Genomic DNA, 22,548 nt, shown 5'->3' on the forward strand with positions numbered 1-22,548 from the left:
AACAAAGGAGTCCATAATTGGGACTATTCCCTCTACTCAGAGAGTAATGATCTCTCTTCGTGTTCATAGAAAAGCTGGCTGACAATCTGTCAGGGACACAGTGAGGTAGTAGGGGTAAAGCCTGGCATTGGGTGGGAAGTAACACCAGATGATCTCTAAGAAAGTGTAGTTTGGGGTTTAGTGTCTAACAGACTCAACTTTGAATCTTGGCCCTCATACTGATGAGTTCTGTTACATCATTTCTTGGAACATCAGTTCCTCTGGGGATAACATCAGTAATTACTCACAAGATTTCTGTGAGGATTCAACAGTGACTAGTGCCCCATAAATACTATTTACTATGATTATTTAAAGCACACTTTTAGTCATGATTTCTATGAGGATTCAACAGTGACTAGTGCCCCATAAATACTATTTACTATGATTATTTAAAGCACACTTTTAGTCATGAAAAGATATAAATGTTTTTTCAGGGAAGAGTAGTGAAGAAGGCTTTTTTGTGCCTCCCACACACAATAACTTAAGTTCTGTGTGGACAGATACTACATCCTGTTAATCTTCATATCTAGAGCCTTTGGCATACAGCCTGACATTCCTTCACTCATTCATTTCATTATACTAATAGAAATAGAGTATCTGTTTTCATTAGGAAAAAACAGACAAACTCCAAGCATCCCCAGAAGCACTTGGCTCGTAAAGGATTAAAAGTGTAACAAATATTACCTGTTCCAAAGCCAATCCGAAGACCTCCCAAAAACTGGTTGGTTAATTTGTAATGGTCCCAGACAGTAAGCTCTACACAGGCTTCTGTCAGATCTTCAGGCCTGAACCCGTCATACACCATGGTGTGGTTGAAGACAGGATTGGTGGTTTTCCCTACAGCTCTGGTTTTTTGACGACTTTTCCTACTTGTATCTGGAAGGATGATACTATAAAAGGAATCATTATTGTGAAAGCATTTTAATAAGATGGTGAACATTTGTGCTTTCATTGAATTTCAATACAACTACTGAAGACTGGCCGAAGGAAATGGAAGTGTAGAGTATAGAGAAGCAGTAGTGGTGGTGGTGATGGTGGGGTGGTGATGGTGGTGGAGATGATGGTGGTGGGGGTGGCAGCGGCAGCGGTGATGGTGGTAGTGATGATGGCGGTAATAGTAATGGTGATGTTGATGGTGGTGGTGACTGTGGTGGTGGTGGTGGTGATGGCGGCAGGGGTGGCAGCCTTGATAGTGGTGGCAGCGACAATGGTGGTGATGCTGGCACAGGTGGTGGTGGTAGTGATGATGGCAGTGATGGTGATATTGATATGCTGGTGGCAGTGGTGGCGACGGTGTTGGTGATAATGGCAGCAATGGTGGTAATGATGGTTGTGGTGATGGCAGTGGTGGTGGCAGTAGTGATGATGGTGGTAACGGTTGTGATGATGTTGATGTGTTGGTGGTGGTGATAATGGCAGTGACCGTGGTGATTAACAGCGGCATCCTGCTGGAGAGACTCTGTATTACAGTGGACCAGACTTGCTTTGAATCCTGACTCTGTTACTCATTGGCTGTGTATTACAGGGGAAGTCACATAATTTCTCAGACTCTTGCTTCTTCATCTTTAAAATGAGAATGCTGATGCCTATTTCATAAGGTTAATATTAGAATTACATATGAAGCAAACAACTTAGTTTAGTGCTTTCATTTAGTAAATGCTTAATATGGTAGCAATTGCTTGAGGATTCCTTTAGCATTTGGAAACATTCTTGATTATCTATTTTCTGCTTTTAACCCATGATATCTCTTATAAACACAAGAAGGTCTGTGAGCAGTCTCAGAATGAGAGACTGACCTGAGCTGAAAAATCATGCCAGTTGACATCTATGAATAATTCGTATAGGGAAAATCACAAATACTGCCATAAAAAATCTAAACAGCTCTAGCTGATCTTCTGGGAGAATCTGTGTAGATGAAATTAGTCAGGGGGAGCTAAGAGAACATGCACTAATATCTGTTGAGTTACAACTGACAGATGCCAGGCATTTATATATAGAACAGAGAAAAAAAGTTTGCCACTTTAAACTCAAATTGTCTTAAGGTCCTATGACAAACTATTAGTAAGGGTCTGTTTAGCAAGTCATTTTCTACATATTTGCAGGATGAGGCACAAGAACTTCTGCAAATAGTTCACAAAGGTGGGACAAGGGACAGAAGGAAGAATTCACCTGCACCACAAAGGAGTCAGGGGCATGGCATCTCACCATTAGAAATCTGATGAGTTTTTTTATACTGACTATTATCTACCAGCAAATATATCTCCTAGAAGACATTCCATATCTGAGTACATGGTCCCAGTTTCATTTGTATGTATGCCCTCTTTATGGTTTTAAAACTAAGCAAATGCTTAGGGGTTCATGTCAAAGATTCCTCTAGTTCATGTCACTACTGTCTCGAGTTATGTCATTTAAACCATGAATGATGAGTTTCAGCATCACAGATATTGAGACCTAAAACAATGAGCAAAGACCAGGATCTGGTAGAACTGAGAGAAGCAGAGTTACAGATGGTGTTACCATTTAACAAAAGAATTTAGATGGCTGCCCCTTAGCTGTGGTAGATCAAGACATTCCTTCACCCAGATGTGCACCTCTCCCGTTGTCGGAAGCTTTTTACCTGTAATGGGAAAAGCACAGAAAATAAAATTTCACTGCCATTCTTCTCTTGGCAATACTACATCCAAAAATGCCAATCTAAAAATGGTCTGGCACAGTGATACTAGCTAGAGCTTGAGGATATGATCCTAATTGGTTAAATCTATACATTCTTACCTAAATCCTCCCTAGTCTGGCTACATTGTGCTCAGAGAGTTCTATGAAAATAATTTACATTGGGGAAGATCGGAGCCTCAGTTGGTTAAGCACTTGCTTTTGGCTCAGGTCATGATCCACATTGGGCTCCCTGCTCAGTGGGGAGCCTGCTTCTCTTTCTCCCACTCCCCTTGCTTGTGCTCTCTGTCAAATAAATAAATAAACCCTTAAAAAAAAGAATGGTAAAAACCCAAAGGAAGTGAATTGAGAAATGGAGAGAGAGAGAGAGAAAGGAAGAAGGTTTAAGGGATATCATTTGAACTCCTGTATCATACAGTACTTAAAGCCAGCCCAGAGGTGCCTGGGTGGCTCACTTGGATGAGGATCTGACTCCTGATTTCAGCTTAGGTCATGATCTCAGAGTCATGGCACTGGGGTCCCTGCTCAGTGTGGAGTCTGCTTGAGATTCTCTCTCTCCCTCTAACTCTGCCCCTCCCCCGGCTCATGCTTGCTCTCTAAATAAATAAATACAATCTTTTAAAAATTAAAAAAAAAAAAAGAAAAAATCATACCGATTCTAAGTACAGAATACTGTATCATTCTTTCTGGGTTTGGCTTGTTTCAGGACAAATTAAAGATATCAGGTATGTAAATCATCCAGTTATAGTCATATTCAATACATCTCAATGAAATGCATCTCCCTTTCAAATATTAATACTAATTTCAATTGCTGTTAATGGGAGGCATTTGAAACCTACTGAATATAAAGTAATCAAAATAAGTACTAGCTAAGGTACCACTCTTGTTAAATGTGGTTACATACTTTACGGGAACATTGTATACATACAAATAGCAACTAATGATAATGAATTCCTGAGCAGTTGGCTTACTCTTCACTTGTTGACTAGAATGGGTGCACATGGACAGAGGGCCACTGCCATAGTTTTCTGAATAGTTTAACCTGGTCGACCAATCAGTATTTAATGAGTATCTCTGATGTACTCAGGCCTATGCTAGGAATGTCATTGGATATACAAGAGATATGAGAAATCTATGTCTCATCAAATTACTAAACAGAGTAATTCATATAAAAACTACAAAAATGTAATACAGAATGAAATGCCAAGTTCTCACTGTAATGTTTTTTGTTTTTTAAAGATTTTATTTATTTATTTGACAGAGATGACAAGTAGGCAGAGAGGGAGGCAGAGAGAGAGGGGGAAGCAGGCTCCCTGCCGAGCAGAGAGCCCGATGCAGGGCTCAATCCCAGAACCCTGGGATCATGACCTGATCCAAAGGCAGAGGCTTTAACCCACTGAGCCACCCAGGTGCCCCTCACTGTAATATTCTAAATAATGATGCAGTCAGTGAGGGTGAAAGGATATAGCCAGGAAAAGCTTTATGGAAAAGATGGGACTTCTTCTCAAGCTCTCCAAAGATCTAGAGAAAAGGAAGCCATTCCAGGGTTTCACTGCTTGGTTACTAAAAACATATGAATTGCAACCTCTGATTTCAGTCATAACGTTCATATAGATTCTTTTTTTTTTTTTAAGATTTTATTTATTTATTTGACAGAGAGAGAGAGACAGTGAGAGCAGGAACACAAGCACGGGGAGTGGAAGAGGGAAACCAGGCTTTCCGCTGAGCAGGAGCCTGGGGATCCCAGGACCCTGGGATCACAACCTGAGCCAAAGGCAGATGTTTAACCATCTGAGTCACCCAGGCACCCCATTCATATAGATTCTTAAGGAGAAAAACTTGTAGAACTTCTTGGAAAGTGAGAGGGGTCTGGCATGCATTTCTTTCCAGTCTCTTGCTCTTTAATGGAGCTGTAGACCCAAGGCCCTTACATTAAGGTACAATTGGTAACCTTGAGGAAAAAGATTTCTGCCCTACTGAGGCCTTGAGAACAGAGAACCAATGAGTTCTAATTTCCTAGGGGCTCTGTAAGAATCTTTCTAATTCTCACCTGTAAAAAACACTCAGTGTCCATTCTTACGCTAACACTACCAATAGGTCCAAATTCTGAATATGGAAAAGGCCACTCACTTTGTGCAGTTACCAACTTTTTGGAGAGTGAGGTGAAAATTAAAACAAGATCTGTAAACTAGAGAATTTTGTAAGATGAGGATTTTTTTTTCATGGAAACAGAAGGTAGAATAGTAGTTGGGAGGGGGTTGGGAGAAGGACAAGGTGAGGGTATAGTTTAATGGGTACAGAGTTTCAGAGATGCAAGGTGAAAAATTTCTAGAGCTATGCTTCATAGCAATGTGAATATACGTAACACATTGTTGTTGACCACAAAGGGTACACTTAAAAATGGCTTAGATGGCAAATTTTATGTTTTGTGTTTTTGCCACAATAAAAAAATATGAATTTGTCTACTGTAAATTAACTCATTTGGTCCACAGTATTACTAAGTTAACAAATTTGCTTAGGGTTTCACCTTTGAAAATATCACAGAGTCCAAAGAAATCCTTGGAGAGGGAAAGAATCAGGAAGGGGCACAAACCTGGATGAAAGTCATTACATACCAGGAATTGGCTCTGGGACGTACTGGAGAGCTAACTTCATTTCACCTCTGTTTTCCGCTTCAAGGGCAATCGGTGCTGTCTGGAAAATGAAGGCTGTTAGTAGGTGTGAGACACAAACGACTTTACTGTTTGTTGATGTTCTGTTATGAGAGCATAACTGCCCCAATTCTGCAACTATGTATTAACCATGAGTGCCCTGGATTAAAATTTCCTTCCCCAACAGAGCTAAACTGTTGCTTTTATATCTGGGAAAGCTATGTTGTGTATCTTGAAAAAACAGCTCTTAGCCTTTAGTCTCACAGATAGTAGAGAAATCAGAATGGCTTTCTTGGGGAGAAGAGAAATGTTCTGGGATGCTTTGCTTTTTATAAAAACACACATTTTTCTATTGGTCACCCAGCCAGCACATAAAACTATTTATTTGTATTATTCTCTTTGAGTAAGATGAATGTGGGAAAGTAGGGTGAAGAAAAGCCAAACATTACATTTTCAAAGCTGCATTAACCTGATTATTTCAGATCACATGATGTGAGGTCTCTAAAAATAACAAAGACTGGACAATAATTTTAAAAACTTATGTCTATTGTTTTTGAGTATAAGAGAGATGGTTTTATTTTCAGATTCTGGTTCTTTAGAGCCTTATTGTCAAAGCATGGTCATGAATCAGAAATGCAACTGACATTAGTTTAAAAGGAAAAGGTCTTGACATCTTCTAAGGAATTCACACCCAGTGAGTCTTGGGTAAGACTAGAAATAAGTGCTTCAGGTGATTTTTGATGCAATATTTGGGAGCCATTTCTTAAGTCAAGGCGCTATATTATGTAGATACTAAACAATGATTTGTATTGTTGCTATTTATGACTTTTAGCTAGGCTCAAACTCACCCTCACACTAAGAGTATTTTTTAAAACTGGATTAAACAAATTTATTGGAAGGAGCTGAAGAATTATTAATATAGACAGGACTCAAGTGGACAAAATATTTGAGCCTGACATTCTCTGCTTTTCATGTTGAGGCATCAGCTATTTTTAAGTAGTGCCAAACTAGAAAAAAGCCTAATGAAAGAGACGAAGAAGCTCAAGCAGAGTTTTTGCCTGTCTTGTAGGGCTGGGGAGACAAAAATTGGAGTCCGCAGCCAGCAAGGAATAGTCTTAGAAAATACCCCTGATCAGCCGCTCTCAACGTATGGTCTCCAAGCCATACTCTACCTCAGCAATCAGCAATGCCTAGGAACTTCTTGGAAATGCATGTTCTTGGGCCCCAGTCTTATCAGCTCAGACACCTTGGGAATAGGACCTGAAAATCTGTGCTCTAGTAAGTCCTTCAGTAGAACTGGACGGATGGTAAAATTTGAGAACTACTTCTCTAGGCTTTCACTTAGAAGTTCCAAAGGGTTGTAGCCTAGGAATATGGGCAAGCAAAAACTACATTGGACCACATGAAAACTGAACACCAGCTTCCAGTCAGTTTATTCTCAGATTAGATTGTCTATCCCTACTCTGTGTGTCAGAAACAAAAGAAAATCCTCTCAAAATATGCCTAAAGTTTTTAATATACAATGTCTAGTGTGCAATAAAAAATAAACAGGCATACCAGGATAAAGGACCAAATGACCAAACTAAGATAAAAAAATTAGATAAAAGAAACTTGCAAATGTTTAAGATACTGGGTTTTCAGAAATATACCTTAAATAACTTTGATTAATATAAAGATGGAGAATTTTAGCAGAGAAGAAGTCTATAAAAAATCAAATGAAAATATAAAGCTGTAAAATATAATGTTGAGAACTTGTAAGATGGGTGTTTTAGACATAGCAGATAAGAAAATTATGAAACTGAAAGATAAGTTAGCAAAAATCTAGAAATCTAGAGAGGAAATCTAGCCTGAAATCTAGAGAGGAAAAAAGAAAAAGAATAGAAAATATTGGAAAGAGCATAACAGACATATGGTACAGGGTTGTCTGGGTGGCTCAGTCAGCTAAACATCCCACTCTAGATTTTGGCTCAGGTCATGATCTCAGGGCTGTGAGACTGAGTCCTGTGTAGGGTTCCACACTGAGCGTGAAACCCGCTTAAGATTCTCTCTCTCCCCTATCCCTCTTAGCTCCACACACTTGCACAGGCTCCCTCTCTTTAAAAAAACAATAAAATAAAAAGAGAGACATATGGTACAAAGTGAAAAGATACAATTAAACCAAACTATGGATAACCATTGTGAATTAAATGCAATTATAGTAGCTTTCTCTTATACATTAGATTCCCAACCAGCCAACCAGCCAACCAGCCAACCAACCAAGTCTGCACATACCTTTCGCTTCAGAGGGTACCATTTCAGTTGTTTATTTTGTTTGTTGTCCCAGTCCCAAGTTTCCAAGTCAAGTTCCACTTCCCCTAGAAAACTATTGCGCTTAAATGTATCCCGATGCCAAACGGAGAGGTTCAACTTTTGTGTTTTTAAGATTTGTTTTTCGATTTTATACTGCAGATCAAAGAAGGAAATTAAAGTGGTGAATGTTATTATTTTATAACCGAAGTTATGACACAGAGATGAAGAGAAAAATCATCTGCGCAGATAGGGTTTTCTCATTTGTTAGGTTTCAAGTCTCAAAAACATTGCAAAGTCATCTTATTCTAAGTATCTTGTTTCAAAGAGCTAAATCCATCTTTCACAAAAGCTGATTTTCTTTCTGCTTCTGGAAAAGCAAACCACAGTTCAAATATCATAGCCAGTAATAGGTCTCTGAAAACAAAAGCCAATTATTCATTTTTGCTGGATGTTTTTAGTTCAAACTAGATATAACATAAACCCAATTCAGCCTAAAAACACTAATGAAGCTTAATCCTGTGGTCTGTTTTCTACCGAAGGACAAGGTATTTTTTCTAACAGACTCTATTTTTTAGAACAGTTTTAGATTTACAGCAAAATTAAACAGAAAGTACAGAGAATTCCCATATGCCACTTGCTCCCATTTACACACAACATCTCCCACTATAGATATCCTGCAACAAGGTATTTTTTTAAAGAGAAGATATATTTGTTTTTTCCTGCTTCATATGGTTAACTGGAAAATATTTGGCATCCTTACAGTTTTTATCTAAAATACAGTCAATCCCAGATTATATATAATTATGGAAGGGATAATAGTACTTCTAATCTAAAAATAATCTCTATTTGGCTTTATGATGTACTACTTGAATATCCATTTTGGTTGTAGCGGGCTTGCCTTTCTCTGAGTTTACCAGTTAAATTAGCTGGCTTTTCCTGAGTATAGGGTTGAAGTAGCTGACCCAGAAATAGCTAGGGTACTGAGGTATATCATAGTCAAACTGTAATTAAAAAGTGGCTAAAGGAAATCCATAAAAAACTGACCCATGAAGGACTGAAAATTAATTTAATTCTGACTCTTTTCTCAGAGGATAATCCAATAGTGGGACAGACTTTTCAGACAGGGGAAATGAGGACCACTTGGTATATTTGTAGTTTTACATTATCATGACTAAGGCAGCCTTAAGCAGTCTGGGGGAAAAAGGAATATGGGTATTTGAGCCAGGCACACTTTCTATGCATCTGTCCATCCATCTCTTCTTCCAAGAAACATTTTTTGAGTATCTATCTAGACACTTTACTAAAGGTCAATGTTCATGTGTTTAATGTATCCTAATCACTTTCCACCTATTAACTCTTAATGTTCACAACTACTGAAGCACAGAGGCAGGTACTAATATTACCTGCTTTTGGCAGATCTGAGGAACAGACAGGTTAAGTCATTTGCCCAAAAGCACACAGCTGTTAAATGACATGGAGCTGGTCCCTGTCCGCCTGCCTGGAACTTACAGTTTAAAGGGAAAACAGACAACGAAGCCAGTAGTTAAAGTGTGGAGTGTTAACAAAGCCTTATATAAAACAAGGTGCCTGAGGAGGGGTTAAGGACAGCCTCTCACAGGAAGAGGCATTTAAGGCTGGAGGAGGTAGTTCAGGATAGAATGTGGGAAAGAGTTCTCCAGTCTGATAGAACGCCAGGTCCAGGAGTGTGAGAAAATGTGCTTCGTTCCTCCAAAGAACAGAAAGCAATCAGGGTGACCTGAACTGAGACTCTGAAAATGGAAAGAGGAGGCCAGAGCTTGGGTTGTGAAGGGACTGGTGGCACGGTAAAGTGGGACATGCTTCTAAGGGCAATGGAAATCCTAAAAGACTGTGGGCAGAGCAATAACATGATCAGAATTACAATTCTGCTAGCTCTTTTAGTTATAGTGGTCCATGTTTTCAGTTATGTATCTTCGAGCAAACTCCTTTGTTTCTCTAAGTCTCATGTGTGAGGGGCAGGTAATATACCCTCCTGGTGGGTATGGAGGGAGTAAGGGAGAGAAGGCATCCAATGTTCATGGTGTATGGTCTCATGCAAAGCAGTGTCTCAGAACACATTTATCCTTTCCCTTCTTCTCTCTCCATGACTGACTTCATCTGTAGAGATACTACCCAAGAAGACACAGCTATCGACATGAAAATCACAGTGACAGCTCATCATTTAGGATTTTCCTAGACAGACAGTTCATAAATACCCTCAGTATCTCGTTATACACAGGATTCAAAGTCTTCTTCACTACAAGTGTTTTCTTCTTGCCCATTTTGCCCTTGTCTGGTAACAAATAGGTCTTCACATATCTAAAATGAGAAGTAGACAGACAAGAAGGTCAGAGAAAATAAAAGTGATGTTTCCATCTCTGCCTTGAAATATGCATTGGTAATTGACAGAAATAATTATTTCATGACAGTAAGAAGAGCAGTTAAGTAAGGCAACACCTTTTATACTTAAAATTATAAACACATGCAACAGAACTGGTCATTTTATACTGTTTTGAAAAATTTTAAAGACTATTTCCTGAACCCTTTCTTCCTTTGGCCTTACCTGACGTAGGGGGTGTGGCGGACAGACCTCTAATGTGGTGCTTAATTATACCGGCTTGTTTCCTATTGAGAAAAGGCTTTGGTGCTTGAAGAACTTATTTAAAAAGTATTGTTACTGATTTTTGAAAACAAAAATTGATCTCAGCACACACATAAGCAAGCCATATTCAGTGGGGAAGAAAAGGATACTGACCCCAGCTGTTTTGATAATAAAAGCATAAAGGATTGGGCCTATGCTAGCAAAATAACTAAGAATCTGACTTCTGCACAGGGAAAGCAAAGAATACCATTTAACTTTTGCAAATAAACTGAAATTCAATTAAGTCTATGATCTAAAAGATGAGCTGGTAATTCCCCCTAAAGTTCTTCTGTAAAATGTAATTTAAATTTAGAAACTACCTCATTCTAGAATCTTAACTGTTTCCACACCACTGAACATTTTCAAGTATGGCCTGACATGTCTCTAATTTTAGAGAAGTTTGAGAGTCATGGAAAGAGATTGGGGTTCAAGACCTCATTCTCCATTTTGAAGCTGACTCTCTGAATTTATATAAATAGGTCATTTATCTTCTCTGGCCCTGGTTTCCTTATCTGTTAGAAGAATGAATGGGACAAGATGGCCTCAAAGGTCCCCTCCACTTGAAATATTTTCTGCTTCTCTGACATTTTTATAGCTTATTAAGTTTGGCATATTTATAGAGTAAATAAAACATCATTTCCCCCAATTTTTCTTCTCAAACATTTCTTTTTGGCACAGTCCCACACATATCCACTCTTTAATTTCTTTCTTTCTCAATTTCTACAAGATTACAAATAACTGAGAGAAAACAGTGACTCCAAATTGTACTTACGGGTCTGAGCGCTGTTTTTTAACATCTGCTGCTGCTAAGTCTTTACACTGGGCCACAAAGACGTGTAACTCCTTCAGTGAGTCCACATAGTCGATGGCAAACTGAATATTTCCTTTCACTTCCAGATTGCCAAAGTCTCCACTGTAAACACTCATCACACTGCCGCTTACCTGAAGGCATTAGAAACATGCAGTGTTTTTTCCTATCTTGTTCATGGACCCAGTGCAAGAATCACAAATATGATGTGGGCTTGCTACTATTTCTCTAGTTTACATTTAAAGCAGGTGATAGGGCATAAAGATAGACCAAAACCAACAACCTGACGTGATATATGACACGACTAATGTTTTAAGAAAAAGTTGCCTGTAAAAGATACAGATGACAAGTGAAAATGCAAAGTTATTTAGATGCTGGCTCATTTCCAAAGCAGGGGATTTTATGGTAGGGGGCATTCAGAGTTCCATTTTTAGGCATGCTTAGTATTTAAGATTGTAAAGAAAGAGGATGTGAGAAACCCCAGGGACACAAATCACAGTGACACATTGCTCTATCAAATTTCCAAGGCACTAAAAAGGAATCTTACTATGTTACCCATCCACTGAATCTAGGAAAATGCTTAGTGGACCATACGCCTTTAGAGGTCAGGAAGGGTAAAGAATGGATGATTGATGAAGACAGTTGAAAGCCTTCCCAAGGCCATACATTTAAGTATCATCAGCAGAAATTCAGTTTAAACAGATTTTTTTTTTTTAAGTTTGAAAAACGGCAGGCTAGTAAAATTTTAGGGCAGCTTTATCATTTGGTTAGCATACCTTGTGAGATGGTGTGTATATCAGAGAACTATCTGGATAAGTGTATGTGGATATATTTCATATATATTTCTACACACATACTCCATGCACACAATGACCTCATGTTATGAAAGAAGTTCCAGGTAAAGTCAAATTTTCTACATTGAACCTGAACAACTATAGTTAAGGAGCTTTCCTTTTAAAATCCTTTTGTGAGGGGCGCCTGGGTGGCTCAGTAGTTAAGCGTCTGCCTCTGGCTCAGGTCATGATCCCAGGGTCCTGGGACCTGCTCGGTGAGAAGCCTGCTTCTCCCTCTCTCACTCTCCCTGCTTGTGTTTCTTCTCTCGCTGTGTCTTTCTTTGTCAAATCAATAGATACAAATCTTAAAAATATTAATAAAAATACAAATCCTGTTCTGAATCCTTCCATAAGGCAAAGAATCACTTCTATTCTTATGTGAATCAGTGCTTTTATTCATCAGGTTTGCCAAAAGACAGGCACAATTCTATACCTGCAAACAAATATAAAACATATCTGATACAAGTAGACTTTACACAAGTTACCCCATTTGTTGCACGGAACAATGTATGTAGCTGTTCATCTTGTTAGAAATTTGGGTTTATTTTTTAAGTACTTACATAAAAAAATTCATTTCTAAGGATATGAACTCTTTTTGTGCTTAAAAAAAGAAAAAGATTTAGCTAGCCAAAAGCTAATTGCAGGTTAGAGAAAAAACTTGTGCCCTTGATATCTGGGAAATACAACAGGAGGCTACTTTATAGCAAGCATGGAGCACCGCAGAGCAAGGTTCAGAGAAGCAGAGAGATATTAACATAGAGGCTTTGTTTACATACAGAAGACAGGGACGTCATGCCAGAGGAGCTGCTAAGATTGGTTAAAGAGCTCGGGCTCTTCTTGTGTCTGCTGAACTGGTAACTGCTCTCTGAGGCTGTATCTGTTTCTCTGTCATCACTCTACAAAACATCATATAAGATACACAAAATTTAAATTCAGAATGAGCAAAGGTCAGCATCTCTCCTTGGAAAAACATGATACCTTGGTATCCCAGAGATCTGTGAACATTTCTGAAGCTCAAAGGACTCTGGTGCTAATCACCAGGAAATGGGAGTCGGGATGAAGTGATGGTCTATCATGGACCTCACCTAAGGAGGACAGCAGGGCTTTGCTATGCAAAGAACAAAGTGATTTGTTTTTTTACCTCCAAGGTGGGCCCAGGACGCTACAGAAGTCAGCACTGCTGTGAGCTTTCTTGTCACTCTTTTAATATTGTGCATTTCTGTTACGCGGAGAACTTTATTGATATATATGAGAAATTAACTTTACCCAGAAAACAAACGGTCTAAGATTTACTGTCAAAATATAAAATGTCATGCTTAATTCCTCTTGTTATTAACACAGCCTTAACATCCCTAAAAATCAAATCTTTTACTGGAGACACTATTAAACTAGAAAAAAATAAATGTTAGTGTGACCTGTTTAAACTAAAAGTTATATACACACAAATTTTAAAAATTTTAAACCACCTCTAATGTAATTCTATAGTGCTATTGTGTTTATATTTTTAATGCTATAAGGAAGTATATACTAAATTATATTTATTCAAGTATATTCAATTCTACCCACAGTAGATTTTAATACATTTTTTGAAAAAAACAAACAAAAAAAAAAAACCAAAAAACCCAAAGATACTTATTTTAAATATGTCCCAGGAAATATTTTCCTAGTTCAAAAAAAAAAAGGGGGGATGGGGCGCCTGGGTGGCTCAGTGGGTTAAAGCCTCTGCCTTTGGCTCAGGTCATGATCTCAGGGTCCTGGGATCAAGCCCCGAATAGGCCTCTCTGCTCAGCAGGGAGCCTGCTTCCTCCTCTCTCTCTGCCTGCCTCTCTGCCTACTTGTGATCTCTCTCTGTCAAATAAATAAATAAAATCTTTTAAAAAAGGGGGGGGCAATAATACATTTAATTATCTTTAGAGCTAAAGTTTACTAGATGGTAGCTTTAAAAATCTATGATTCAGAATGAGCTCCTTTGGGGGTTAGAGGGTTTTTGGAGCAGTTCAGTGGAGTTAGGGAAATACCTTTATGGAGGAGTTAGTACATGCCAACGTCTCCCAGGGCCATGCAATTATGTATCATAAAACAGATGCCAATTCTAATGCAGATTAAGGAAGGAGTTAAAGAAAAATAAAATTTATCACTTATATGGATAAGAAACCCTCCCTCAAGGATTAAAAAAACCCCACACCACCATGTGTCCATTATGACCTTCTCTCCCCACATGCTGGCAGCACGTACTGTTTCCCTCTATTTCAGCATGTACTATGCTCTATCTAGTGTATCAGGACACGAGTAAATTGCTGAGGGATGGGATCCTGTCTTGTTGAACTGGAACGCCGATATCCACGTAGCAGGAATTCAAGGAACGTGACTGATGCTAAGCCTCGAAGAAAGAGTGGACGGAGGAGCAAGGCCTGGCTTCATGACCATTTCCTTTAACATTCAGTCTGACCCACGTGCTTTGAAAGGTAAAATTCTACAGCTTCATTTGGCATCTTTGATACACAAACTCAATTTGGACTCTCTATTGTGTAGAGCGATGAGGTGGCACATTAAAACTGAAAGAGGAGAAAAATGGAAGACCAGGAACTGGGGTCGCTTGCCTTTTAAGTAATTACACACCTCATTCATATGGCCAACCAAGACCAAAGCCTATTTACAAAGGTGTGAAAGCAGGAACTCATTGAGGCTGCCTACTGTTGGCTTCCAACTAAGGATTTAGTTTCAAAGAATGAGGGATTCCTTTCAAAGGAACTGTAACCTGGGCTGGTAAGCATATGGAAGGCTATGCATTTGCAGATATAGCTCCTCTAAGGCCCAAGAATAGACAGAGGGTTGCCCGGGAGGTCAGGGAGGTGGTACCTAATTTGTGTGTTGTCTAGAACTTTCTTCACCTTTCATCTACTAAGAGAATGTTTGAGGATAATGCTTTTTACTTCACCCTCAAAAATCAGACCCAAACTGCAAAGAGTAACAGCTAGGATTTACTGGTATTCACCCTGTGTCAGGCACTCTGCTGTATGTTTCCCCCACATTATCTTGCTGACTCCTCATAGCCTAATGAGACAGGACTAGGAAACCAGACTCAGGGACATTAAGGAACTCGCCTGGAGTCACACACACCAAATTAGTAGCACAGCCAGTGCTAGGAATGTCTGACTCCAAGATCCTAACTACTCTGGCTAGAACATGGAATTTAAAAAAAAATTTTTTTTTTTTTTTTGCTTTTTAAGTTTTTATTTAATTCTGATTAGTTAACATCCAGTGCTATATTAGTTTCGGGTGTTCAATATAGTGATTCAACAATTCCATACATCACCCGGGACTCATTACAAGTGCACTCCTTCCCCATCCCTCCACCCATAACACGGAATCTTAATTAAGTCAAAGGACCTGAGTTGAAGTCCTAGATCTACTTCTTAGCAGCTGTTGGATTTGGGAGAAAGTGGGGGAAAGCTCTCGCAAGCACTTCCCACTTATAAAAAATGGAGAAAATTGTACCAACCACGTTTAGTTGGTGAGAGTTAGAAGTCAGAAGGAATATTAAGTGTCTGGTGTTTATAAAGTACTGAGTGAATAGCAAGATAATAGTCCTGCTCCAGCCTGAGACAGCAGGTATAATGGCTAACCACGGCAATCAGATGCAGACTCCATCGTGGTTCGACCCCTTTCTAGCCGAGTGAGTTTACTCACCTCTCGCAGTACCTCCTTATCTGTAATACCTGGTAACAATGATGGGGCCTACCTTCCAGGCATGGTGGATGATGAAATGAGATAATGTACGTCAACGACCTACACCCAACAGATATCCTTAAAGTCTGTTGTGTCCTTGTCACTTTACCAGTTTAACAAATGCTTCCAAGCTATTCATGCTACCTAGAGGAAGCTCTCACAGATCAGCTCTACTGGAAACTACAGAGTGGTTAGCTCACGCCAACATATTTCTGCCTGGATTTCTTATTTTGTACCCACTTTGAAACAAAAGTCACATTCCAAAAATCAATGCAACTTGACTTCACCACCAAAATGACTTACTGTTTGAGTCAAATGAGACATGCCTTGCCTGTTCCAGGATCAACAACACTGCCTCTATTGATAGGAAAGGCAGGGGTCAGTCCTGCTGACCTCTTTGGTCTCTGCCACCGCTGAATACAAACACACCAACCTTGGCATAGCAAATGCACCTATTTGGTTCTATTTTTCTGAAATTACAGAAGACAGACTTGCCTCATCTTGGAGAAATGCTGGAACGGACTTGCTCATCCTTTTGAGTTTGTCAGGGTGGGAAAATGGATTATCAGGTGGTGAAGGCACTGTGGAAACTAAACAGCAGCATTTCCATTCAAAATTATCCTCACATTATCAAACAAACATAAAGCATAAGTTGAAAACACTTTTCTTTCTTCTATGAACGAGATATTTTTGCAAAAAGATTAAAGGTACAATAGTTTACATGCACAGGATAAGATAAGCAACATGCAGTTTTCATAAATTATACAGAGAACTGGCAAGGAGTTGAACCAATGGAAAGTAACAATCAAGACTGTTAGTTTCATTAATCCAGAGATGGATTTGAATTATATTAAAACATACTGCCATTGTGAATGGGCACTCACTTATTTCCCACACCAGAGATTGGAACCACAAGATGTGTGATTTATTGGTTCATCTCCTTGGGATGTATTTTTAAAACATGCCACAGGCTGGAAAACTATTTCATTGGACAGCAAGGATCTCTGGACACAACTCAATCATAACAGTGTCCTGGCTATTGAGTATGGAAGGGAAGGCTTGTTTGTTCTGTGATTGTGGGGATTACTTCTCTGATAATGTTTCTCACTCAGAATTATGAAAGACTATGAGCTCAAACTATTTATCTTTTGAAAACAGATTATTTAGATACTTTAGTGATAGAAAGGTATCAGACACCTTATTTAGGTACCTTTTGATACAGTAAGGATATGTGTGGAAGTCACAATGAGATGATGAATTCTATTCCTCATTTGCATAACTCTAGTTAGAAACCTATCTCCTTTATCTAAAAATTGGTGTCTAAGCTTTTCTTATGGTGAATCAGAGCTTGCATACTGAATGAGTTAGTATGTTTCAAGGCCCTAAGAACAGTGCCCAGCACAGAGCATGCTCTATATAATTATGTGCTAAAAATTAATATTATCTGATAATGTTTAAGTTACCTTTTCGATGTGATACAAATATACTGTCTTGGTTTTTACCAGTGAAACAGATACCAGAAAAATAAATAAAAATAAAATTATATTTCTATATATAACTCAAGAGGCTCAAATTAAGCCCTAAGCATTAGCTAAATTCATCTTCAGTTAAAAGAAAATTAATGAAGAAAAACTGAAAATTGAACTATACATAATAAATATTTGTTTATTCACATAGTAGTTCGCCTCTAGCCTTTGGCTCTCAAATGTATCAAAATCCATTTACAGTGACTCACAAGATGATACCTACTTTAATCACAACCCATTAAACAGTAATGTGTATGTGGGTATATTTGGGTGACTTGCACTGCAGTAGTATAAGGTTAGGTCCCATGAGGACACAGTAGAGCCCAATAAGAATGCAAAAACTTTTTATCATAGTACTGCTGCCTATTATTTTCAAAATGTATATCTGCTACTCAAATGTAGCCAGTTTTACAAATATTAGGCTCTAGTAATTTATGTCTTGATCATGTATTTCAATTTTGTTTTATGGTAAAAATACACTTTTCAGTAGAGGAAAGAAAAAATCTCAGCCCATACATTAAGAGTCATCTTGGAAAATACCATAAAAAAAAGAGAGAGAAATTAATCCACCCAGAATTCACTACATGATAGCCTTTGTGGCCTGACCTAACTAAGCTTGGTCATGAGCAAAGACACAGATACATTGGCATATATGTCCATGCCCATGCATTGTTTTCACTCCTCGGGCTAAATGTTGAACAAAACCTAACAAGATGATCGAACTTGAGTATCTGCCAGTTCAAAAGCAACTGGAGAAACCTCTGTACCCAACAGCCCCGAGGGACACAAGTCTTGGCTCCTCTGCAGCAGCTGGGCAGAGAACATGCAACAGGGGCCGAAACCTGGATTATCTTTTTGCCTATGTACTTCTTCAGAACTGCTCAGGTCATGGGCCAAAGCTCAGCACCTTCACCTCTGGCAGGCAGACCTCTTGAGCAAAGTTTCAGATTTCAGGCTGGATGTCATGGCCTTCTAGCAAAAGCACCTTGTTTCTCTATCAAATGGCTCCCTCATTTAGCTGCTCTTCTCATTAAGATGTATTAGCACATCCGGACTACTGGGCAACTATTAATATAAATCTCGTGATCTCCTAAGGGCAGACATGTGTATCATTATCTTCATACCTCCAGCGCCCAGCATTATGCAACTGGGCTGAAACTTGGAAGCTAAGAAGACACATACGCATATCTGCATGCTTTGCTGGGCCCCACAGATACATTCTTAATGTGCTATTTGTCCCAGAGACAGAAGTCAGTGTTAAGTACAGCAATCTTAAGATTGAACAGAAAAGAGTAAACAATCATTATCTTTGGCTGGTCGTGAATATAAATTAGTGGACGGACATTAGCCACCACAAGTATATACTTATTTCTTAAGATTCAGATGTTCACTTGCTTTATAGATTGAATATAGACTGAATCCTGCTTTGAACCTCAGAGCTTAAACCCTGGACATGATACAATTTGCTTCCATAGGTAGGGAAAGAGGCATATACAACCATAATGCTCACTAACTGTAAAAGCACAATTCTTTCTTAGGTCCAAATACATTATAAATTGTTTTATGTCTACAGTCTTATGTAAAGGCCACAAGAAATCGAGTACTTGAGACCAGACTGCAACATAAAGCCAAGTGATAACAGAAGGTGCCAACTTCATTTTAAGAAAAGACTCAAAGGGCAGAGAGCCTTACAGAAGTATAATACTATCCAGCAATTACACATTTATATAGTACATATATATGTCTGCAAAAAAAATTTTAAAATATGTAACTCCCCCATAGCGAAACCACGGATTAATCTTTCAACACTGGTGGCAGGAAAATGTTTTTTCATAAAACCCCTGTCAGAATGAAATAGTTTTGTAAGCTGCAAGAGTTTTAGTACCAATAACAAATACTGCATGATTAATAGTGTTAGTTATTTCAGTATATTTAACACCATGTAAAGTGGCAACATTTAGTCATTTGTGAGAAAGATCCTGCTACTCACTTCCTGGTATGCACTCATTTGTGTCTGGTTCCTGATCTGTTTTTTGATCTACTCAGAAAAGCAACATTGAGAATAAATACCATTTTACAAGAAGGATTAAAGAGACATGAAAGTAAGGCTCACATGTCAGTTTCACAACAGAGTCTGCAGAATACATCTGACAGGTTTTCAGCGTGCTTTTATCTATTCCCCAGAGTGACTCTTCATTACCTCCTTTAGGGGTCTTCTATTCAACTAAAAATCCAACATCCAGTATAGGAGATGTCTGGCATCTTTCTACTAAGTCACTGAGCCCACATAGCTTGGGGGATGGAAGGAGCACTGCATTAGGAGTAACAAACCTGCACTTCTAGTTGCTACCACCCCCTCAACCCCCCTGCCCCCACTGACCTACTGGCTATAGGATCTTGGACAAGTCACCTCATTTCTCTGAGCTTTTCTTATCTGCAAATGAAAATCCCTGCCCCACCCACTTCCACGAAGTTGTTGCAAGCATAAAATGAGAAAGACAAAACTATCACACAAAAGTAAGCAATGACCTTTGAGGAGTGCTAATGCCACATTTTATGGGGGAAGCTTAGTTCATAGACATTTTTTATTATTATAGTAAAGGGAATTTAGAAAACACAATTCCGGTGTACAAATATAAATTACACATTTGCATAAATGCTCAACTATAAAAATCAGACTCATTTCCATCCCTTCCCCCACTATACCACTATTACCCTGTATATTTTGTAAGTGAACCACATAATACTCAATCCACTGACAAACTTCAAGATCTTCTGGGCTCCTTAATATTCTGAACCAGTTAATTTTACCTCAGTCTATATTTAGCTATTTAAATGAGCCAAGGCAGGATCCTGACTCTGGTTCTGGGACTCTTCCCTTTGAAGTTAAAGCTTTATCAGCTATGCCCAGATAGCTCCAAATGCTGAGACATGAGAAAAATATAGGAATAACTTAACCCAGAACCCACCCGATGCTTCCTGCCCTCACAAGGAGTTCTGCAAGTCAGAGCAAAAATCAGCTCATACCTATAGAAATACAATTTCCTATTTATAGAAACCCTCGCTTTCCAAAGGTCTCTGATGCGATCCTTACAACAGTATCACCAGCAGAAGACTTGAGAATATAAACAGTATTAAATGCATCGAGTCAGAACCATTTTATAATAACTTAGGCACCATTCATCACATAGTGGCAAATGACGTTCTTCTATTTATCCAACAGCTGCGTCCCAGTGACTGCCCAAACCGCCCCAGAACCTAATACACAGACAGACATGCAAATACATAAAGATATTTACCATCTTCAGCACTACGTACTAATTCTTCTGGCAGATTATCTACTTTTGCTTGATCTGTTCAGGAGAAATTAACAAATGGTTAACACGGCTGACCCTTGGCGAGAGAGAACAATGAGACTGTCCCTGGAAGCCCACGGAGTTGGAAGCAATTAGTCAAGATGCAGTGAGGGGTGCAACCAAGATGTCTTCCCCAAAATACTTTCTCTTTAGATTAGCTACTTGAACCAGTGCCATAGCGGGAGCTCCCATTTCAGCCCCGATGCAGCTTACATCAGCACACTGCTGCACACGGACTCCCCAGGGTTAGAGGGTTAGCTAAGAGCAAGCAATCGGCCAGCAGCAGGAGAAAACACAGGGCGGCAACAACAGCCTCTCTATTCTTCTGGAAAGGGTAAGATGCTAGCCATGACTAACACCTTCTCAAACCCATGGTCATTAGCAAATATTTCTGTGCATGCATCATCGTTTGTGTATGCCTCTGGGAGCCTTGCTTGGGAAGTCAACTGAAGAGATGTAACTGGGGACCAGCTGCTAAGTGGAATCTTGGCAGGCTAGTGTGAGAGTGGGTATCGGTATTTGGAAAGGAGCGTGCAGGAATACCCGTCAGCTGATGGTGGTTTTTTTTTTTTTTTTTTTTTTTTTTTTTTTTTTTTTTAACTCTGCACATTCCTGAGTATTTTAAAGCTGCACCATGGAAATAGCCCCATGCCTCACAGGCAAGAGGTTTGCCAAACTGGACAGTTTTTGCTGAGTTTTTTGTTTTTTGGGTATCCCCCCCCCCCTGGGGACCCATCACCAACATCAGGAAGAACAATTAGGGCGGTCCAACAAAGGGCAGGATTCGCTTTCTGTGGGAGCATTCAGGCGGATGTGGGGAGGTTCGCCACCTGTTGAGGAGGCTTTATAGGGAATTCCTGCATTGGGGGATGTTTAAAATGGATGACCTTCAAGGTCACTTCCAACCCTGAGATTCCAAGATCTCTGGTAGGGATAGAACTGCATTCCAAAATGGGAATACTGTCCTCAGAGCCCTGAAAATCTCTGATTTTTAGGAATTATTTAATAGAGTGGCTTTCCCCCCTTTCTTTTAAAATTCTGACTTTTTAGTTTCAAATGCAGATAGCCGAAGCATATACTAAACATGACAATGTTCAACTTTCCAGCATATGAGTGTGGCAATGACTAACTTTCATTCAGTAACTTTTCTCATGACCCTCTGCACTCCCAGGGGTGCCTCTTAGCTTAAAAATGATTAAGAGCAAACCCTCTAAAAGTCAGGATTTCTAAGTCAACTTGCAAGTCATGTGTGTGTGTGTGTGTGTGTGTGTATAATGCTTTATGTTAGTACTCAAGAAGTCCTTCACCAATTACAGCAACAGCTGGGGCATACAGTGTGCCTAATGTGTTGCAGGCCAGGTAGTCTTTGGGCTTCTAGTTCCAGTATCCAAAAGAAATGTGTGAAGAGAAGGGATAAAAGAGAAAGGACAGTCCTTGAAGCTAGGGACCAACTCATCTCCATATCATGCAAAACTCGTCAGACATCCAACACTGTCATATATAAGACGATCACCTCATAAATGTTCTTGATAGCAGACTATTGATTCGGATTCACAGCTCTGCTGCGTGACACTAAACAAGGTACTTTACCTCTCTGAGCTTCATTTGCCTCATCTGTAAAATGGGAATAACCATCATCTCTCACAGGGTTCTGTATGCCAGTTACATGAAATAATGCATGTGAAATACTTAGCCACGTCTTGGCACACAGTGCTCAATAAAGGTTAGCTATTCTTACTAGAACCACCAGCTACCCCAGTCATTTAAAACTCACTGGACTTGAAACGCTTGAGCTGGGATTCTTCAATCCAAGGAAACCTAGTGCTCTAGTAACCAAACCTCAGGCACTATGTTGAAGGTTCCAGTCACTGTAGGATGAGCTTCTTCTGCTCACTCTGGAAAGGTTACAGTCATCTGTTAACCCCCGCCTCAGGGGCTTCAGTGCACGAAAGCATGCAGTGAGGCCACAGAAAAGCACATGAGCATTT

At 39.3% G+C, this 22,548-nt stretch overlaps 1 protein-coding gene across 23 annotated transcripts in view; it reads right to left on the bottom strand.

The window, feature by feature from the left end:
- SYTL2 (synaptotagmin like 2) overlaps positions 1 to 22,548 on the bottom strand; it is a 120,227-nt gene that overhangs the window by 1,262 nt on the left and 96,417 nt on the right. For 12 of the 23 annotated variants that reach the window (XM_045071304.1, XM_045071302.1, XM_045071303.1 and 9 more), the window contains 10 exons: positions 20,504 to 20,557; positions 19,195 to 19,242; positions 16,174 to 16,268; positions 12,726 to 12,845; positions 11,081 to 11,250; positions 9,884 to 9,986; positions 7,632 to 7,802; positions 5,325 to 5,403; positions 2,557 to 2,656; positions 724 to 929 (listed from right to left, as the gene is read on the bottom strand). In XM_045071304.1, the coding sequence (XP_044927239.1) occupies positions 724 to 929; positions 2,557 to 2,656; positions 5,325 to 5,403; positions 7,632 to 7,802; positions 9,884 to 9,986; positions 11,081 to 11,250; positions 12,726 to 12,845; positions 16,174 to 16,268; positions 19,195 to 19,242; positions 20,504 to 20,557 (1,146 nt within the window). The other 11 variants (XM_045071306.1, XM_045071305.1, XM_004763519.3 and 8 more) reach the window with 5 other exon arrangements.

Source organism: Mustela putorius, unplaced genomic scaffold (assembly GCF_011764305.1).
Source record: "Mustela putorius furo isolate JIRA1106 unplaced genomic scaffold, ASM1176430v1.1 tig00003987_pilon_pilon_pilon, whole genome shotgun sequence".
NCBI classification, from domain to species: Eukaryota; Metazoa; Chordata; class Mammalia; order Carnivora; family Mustelidae; genus Mustela; species Mustela putorius.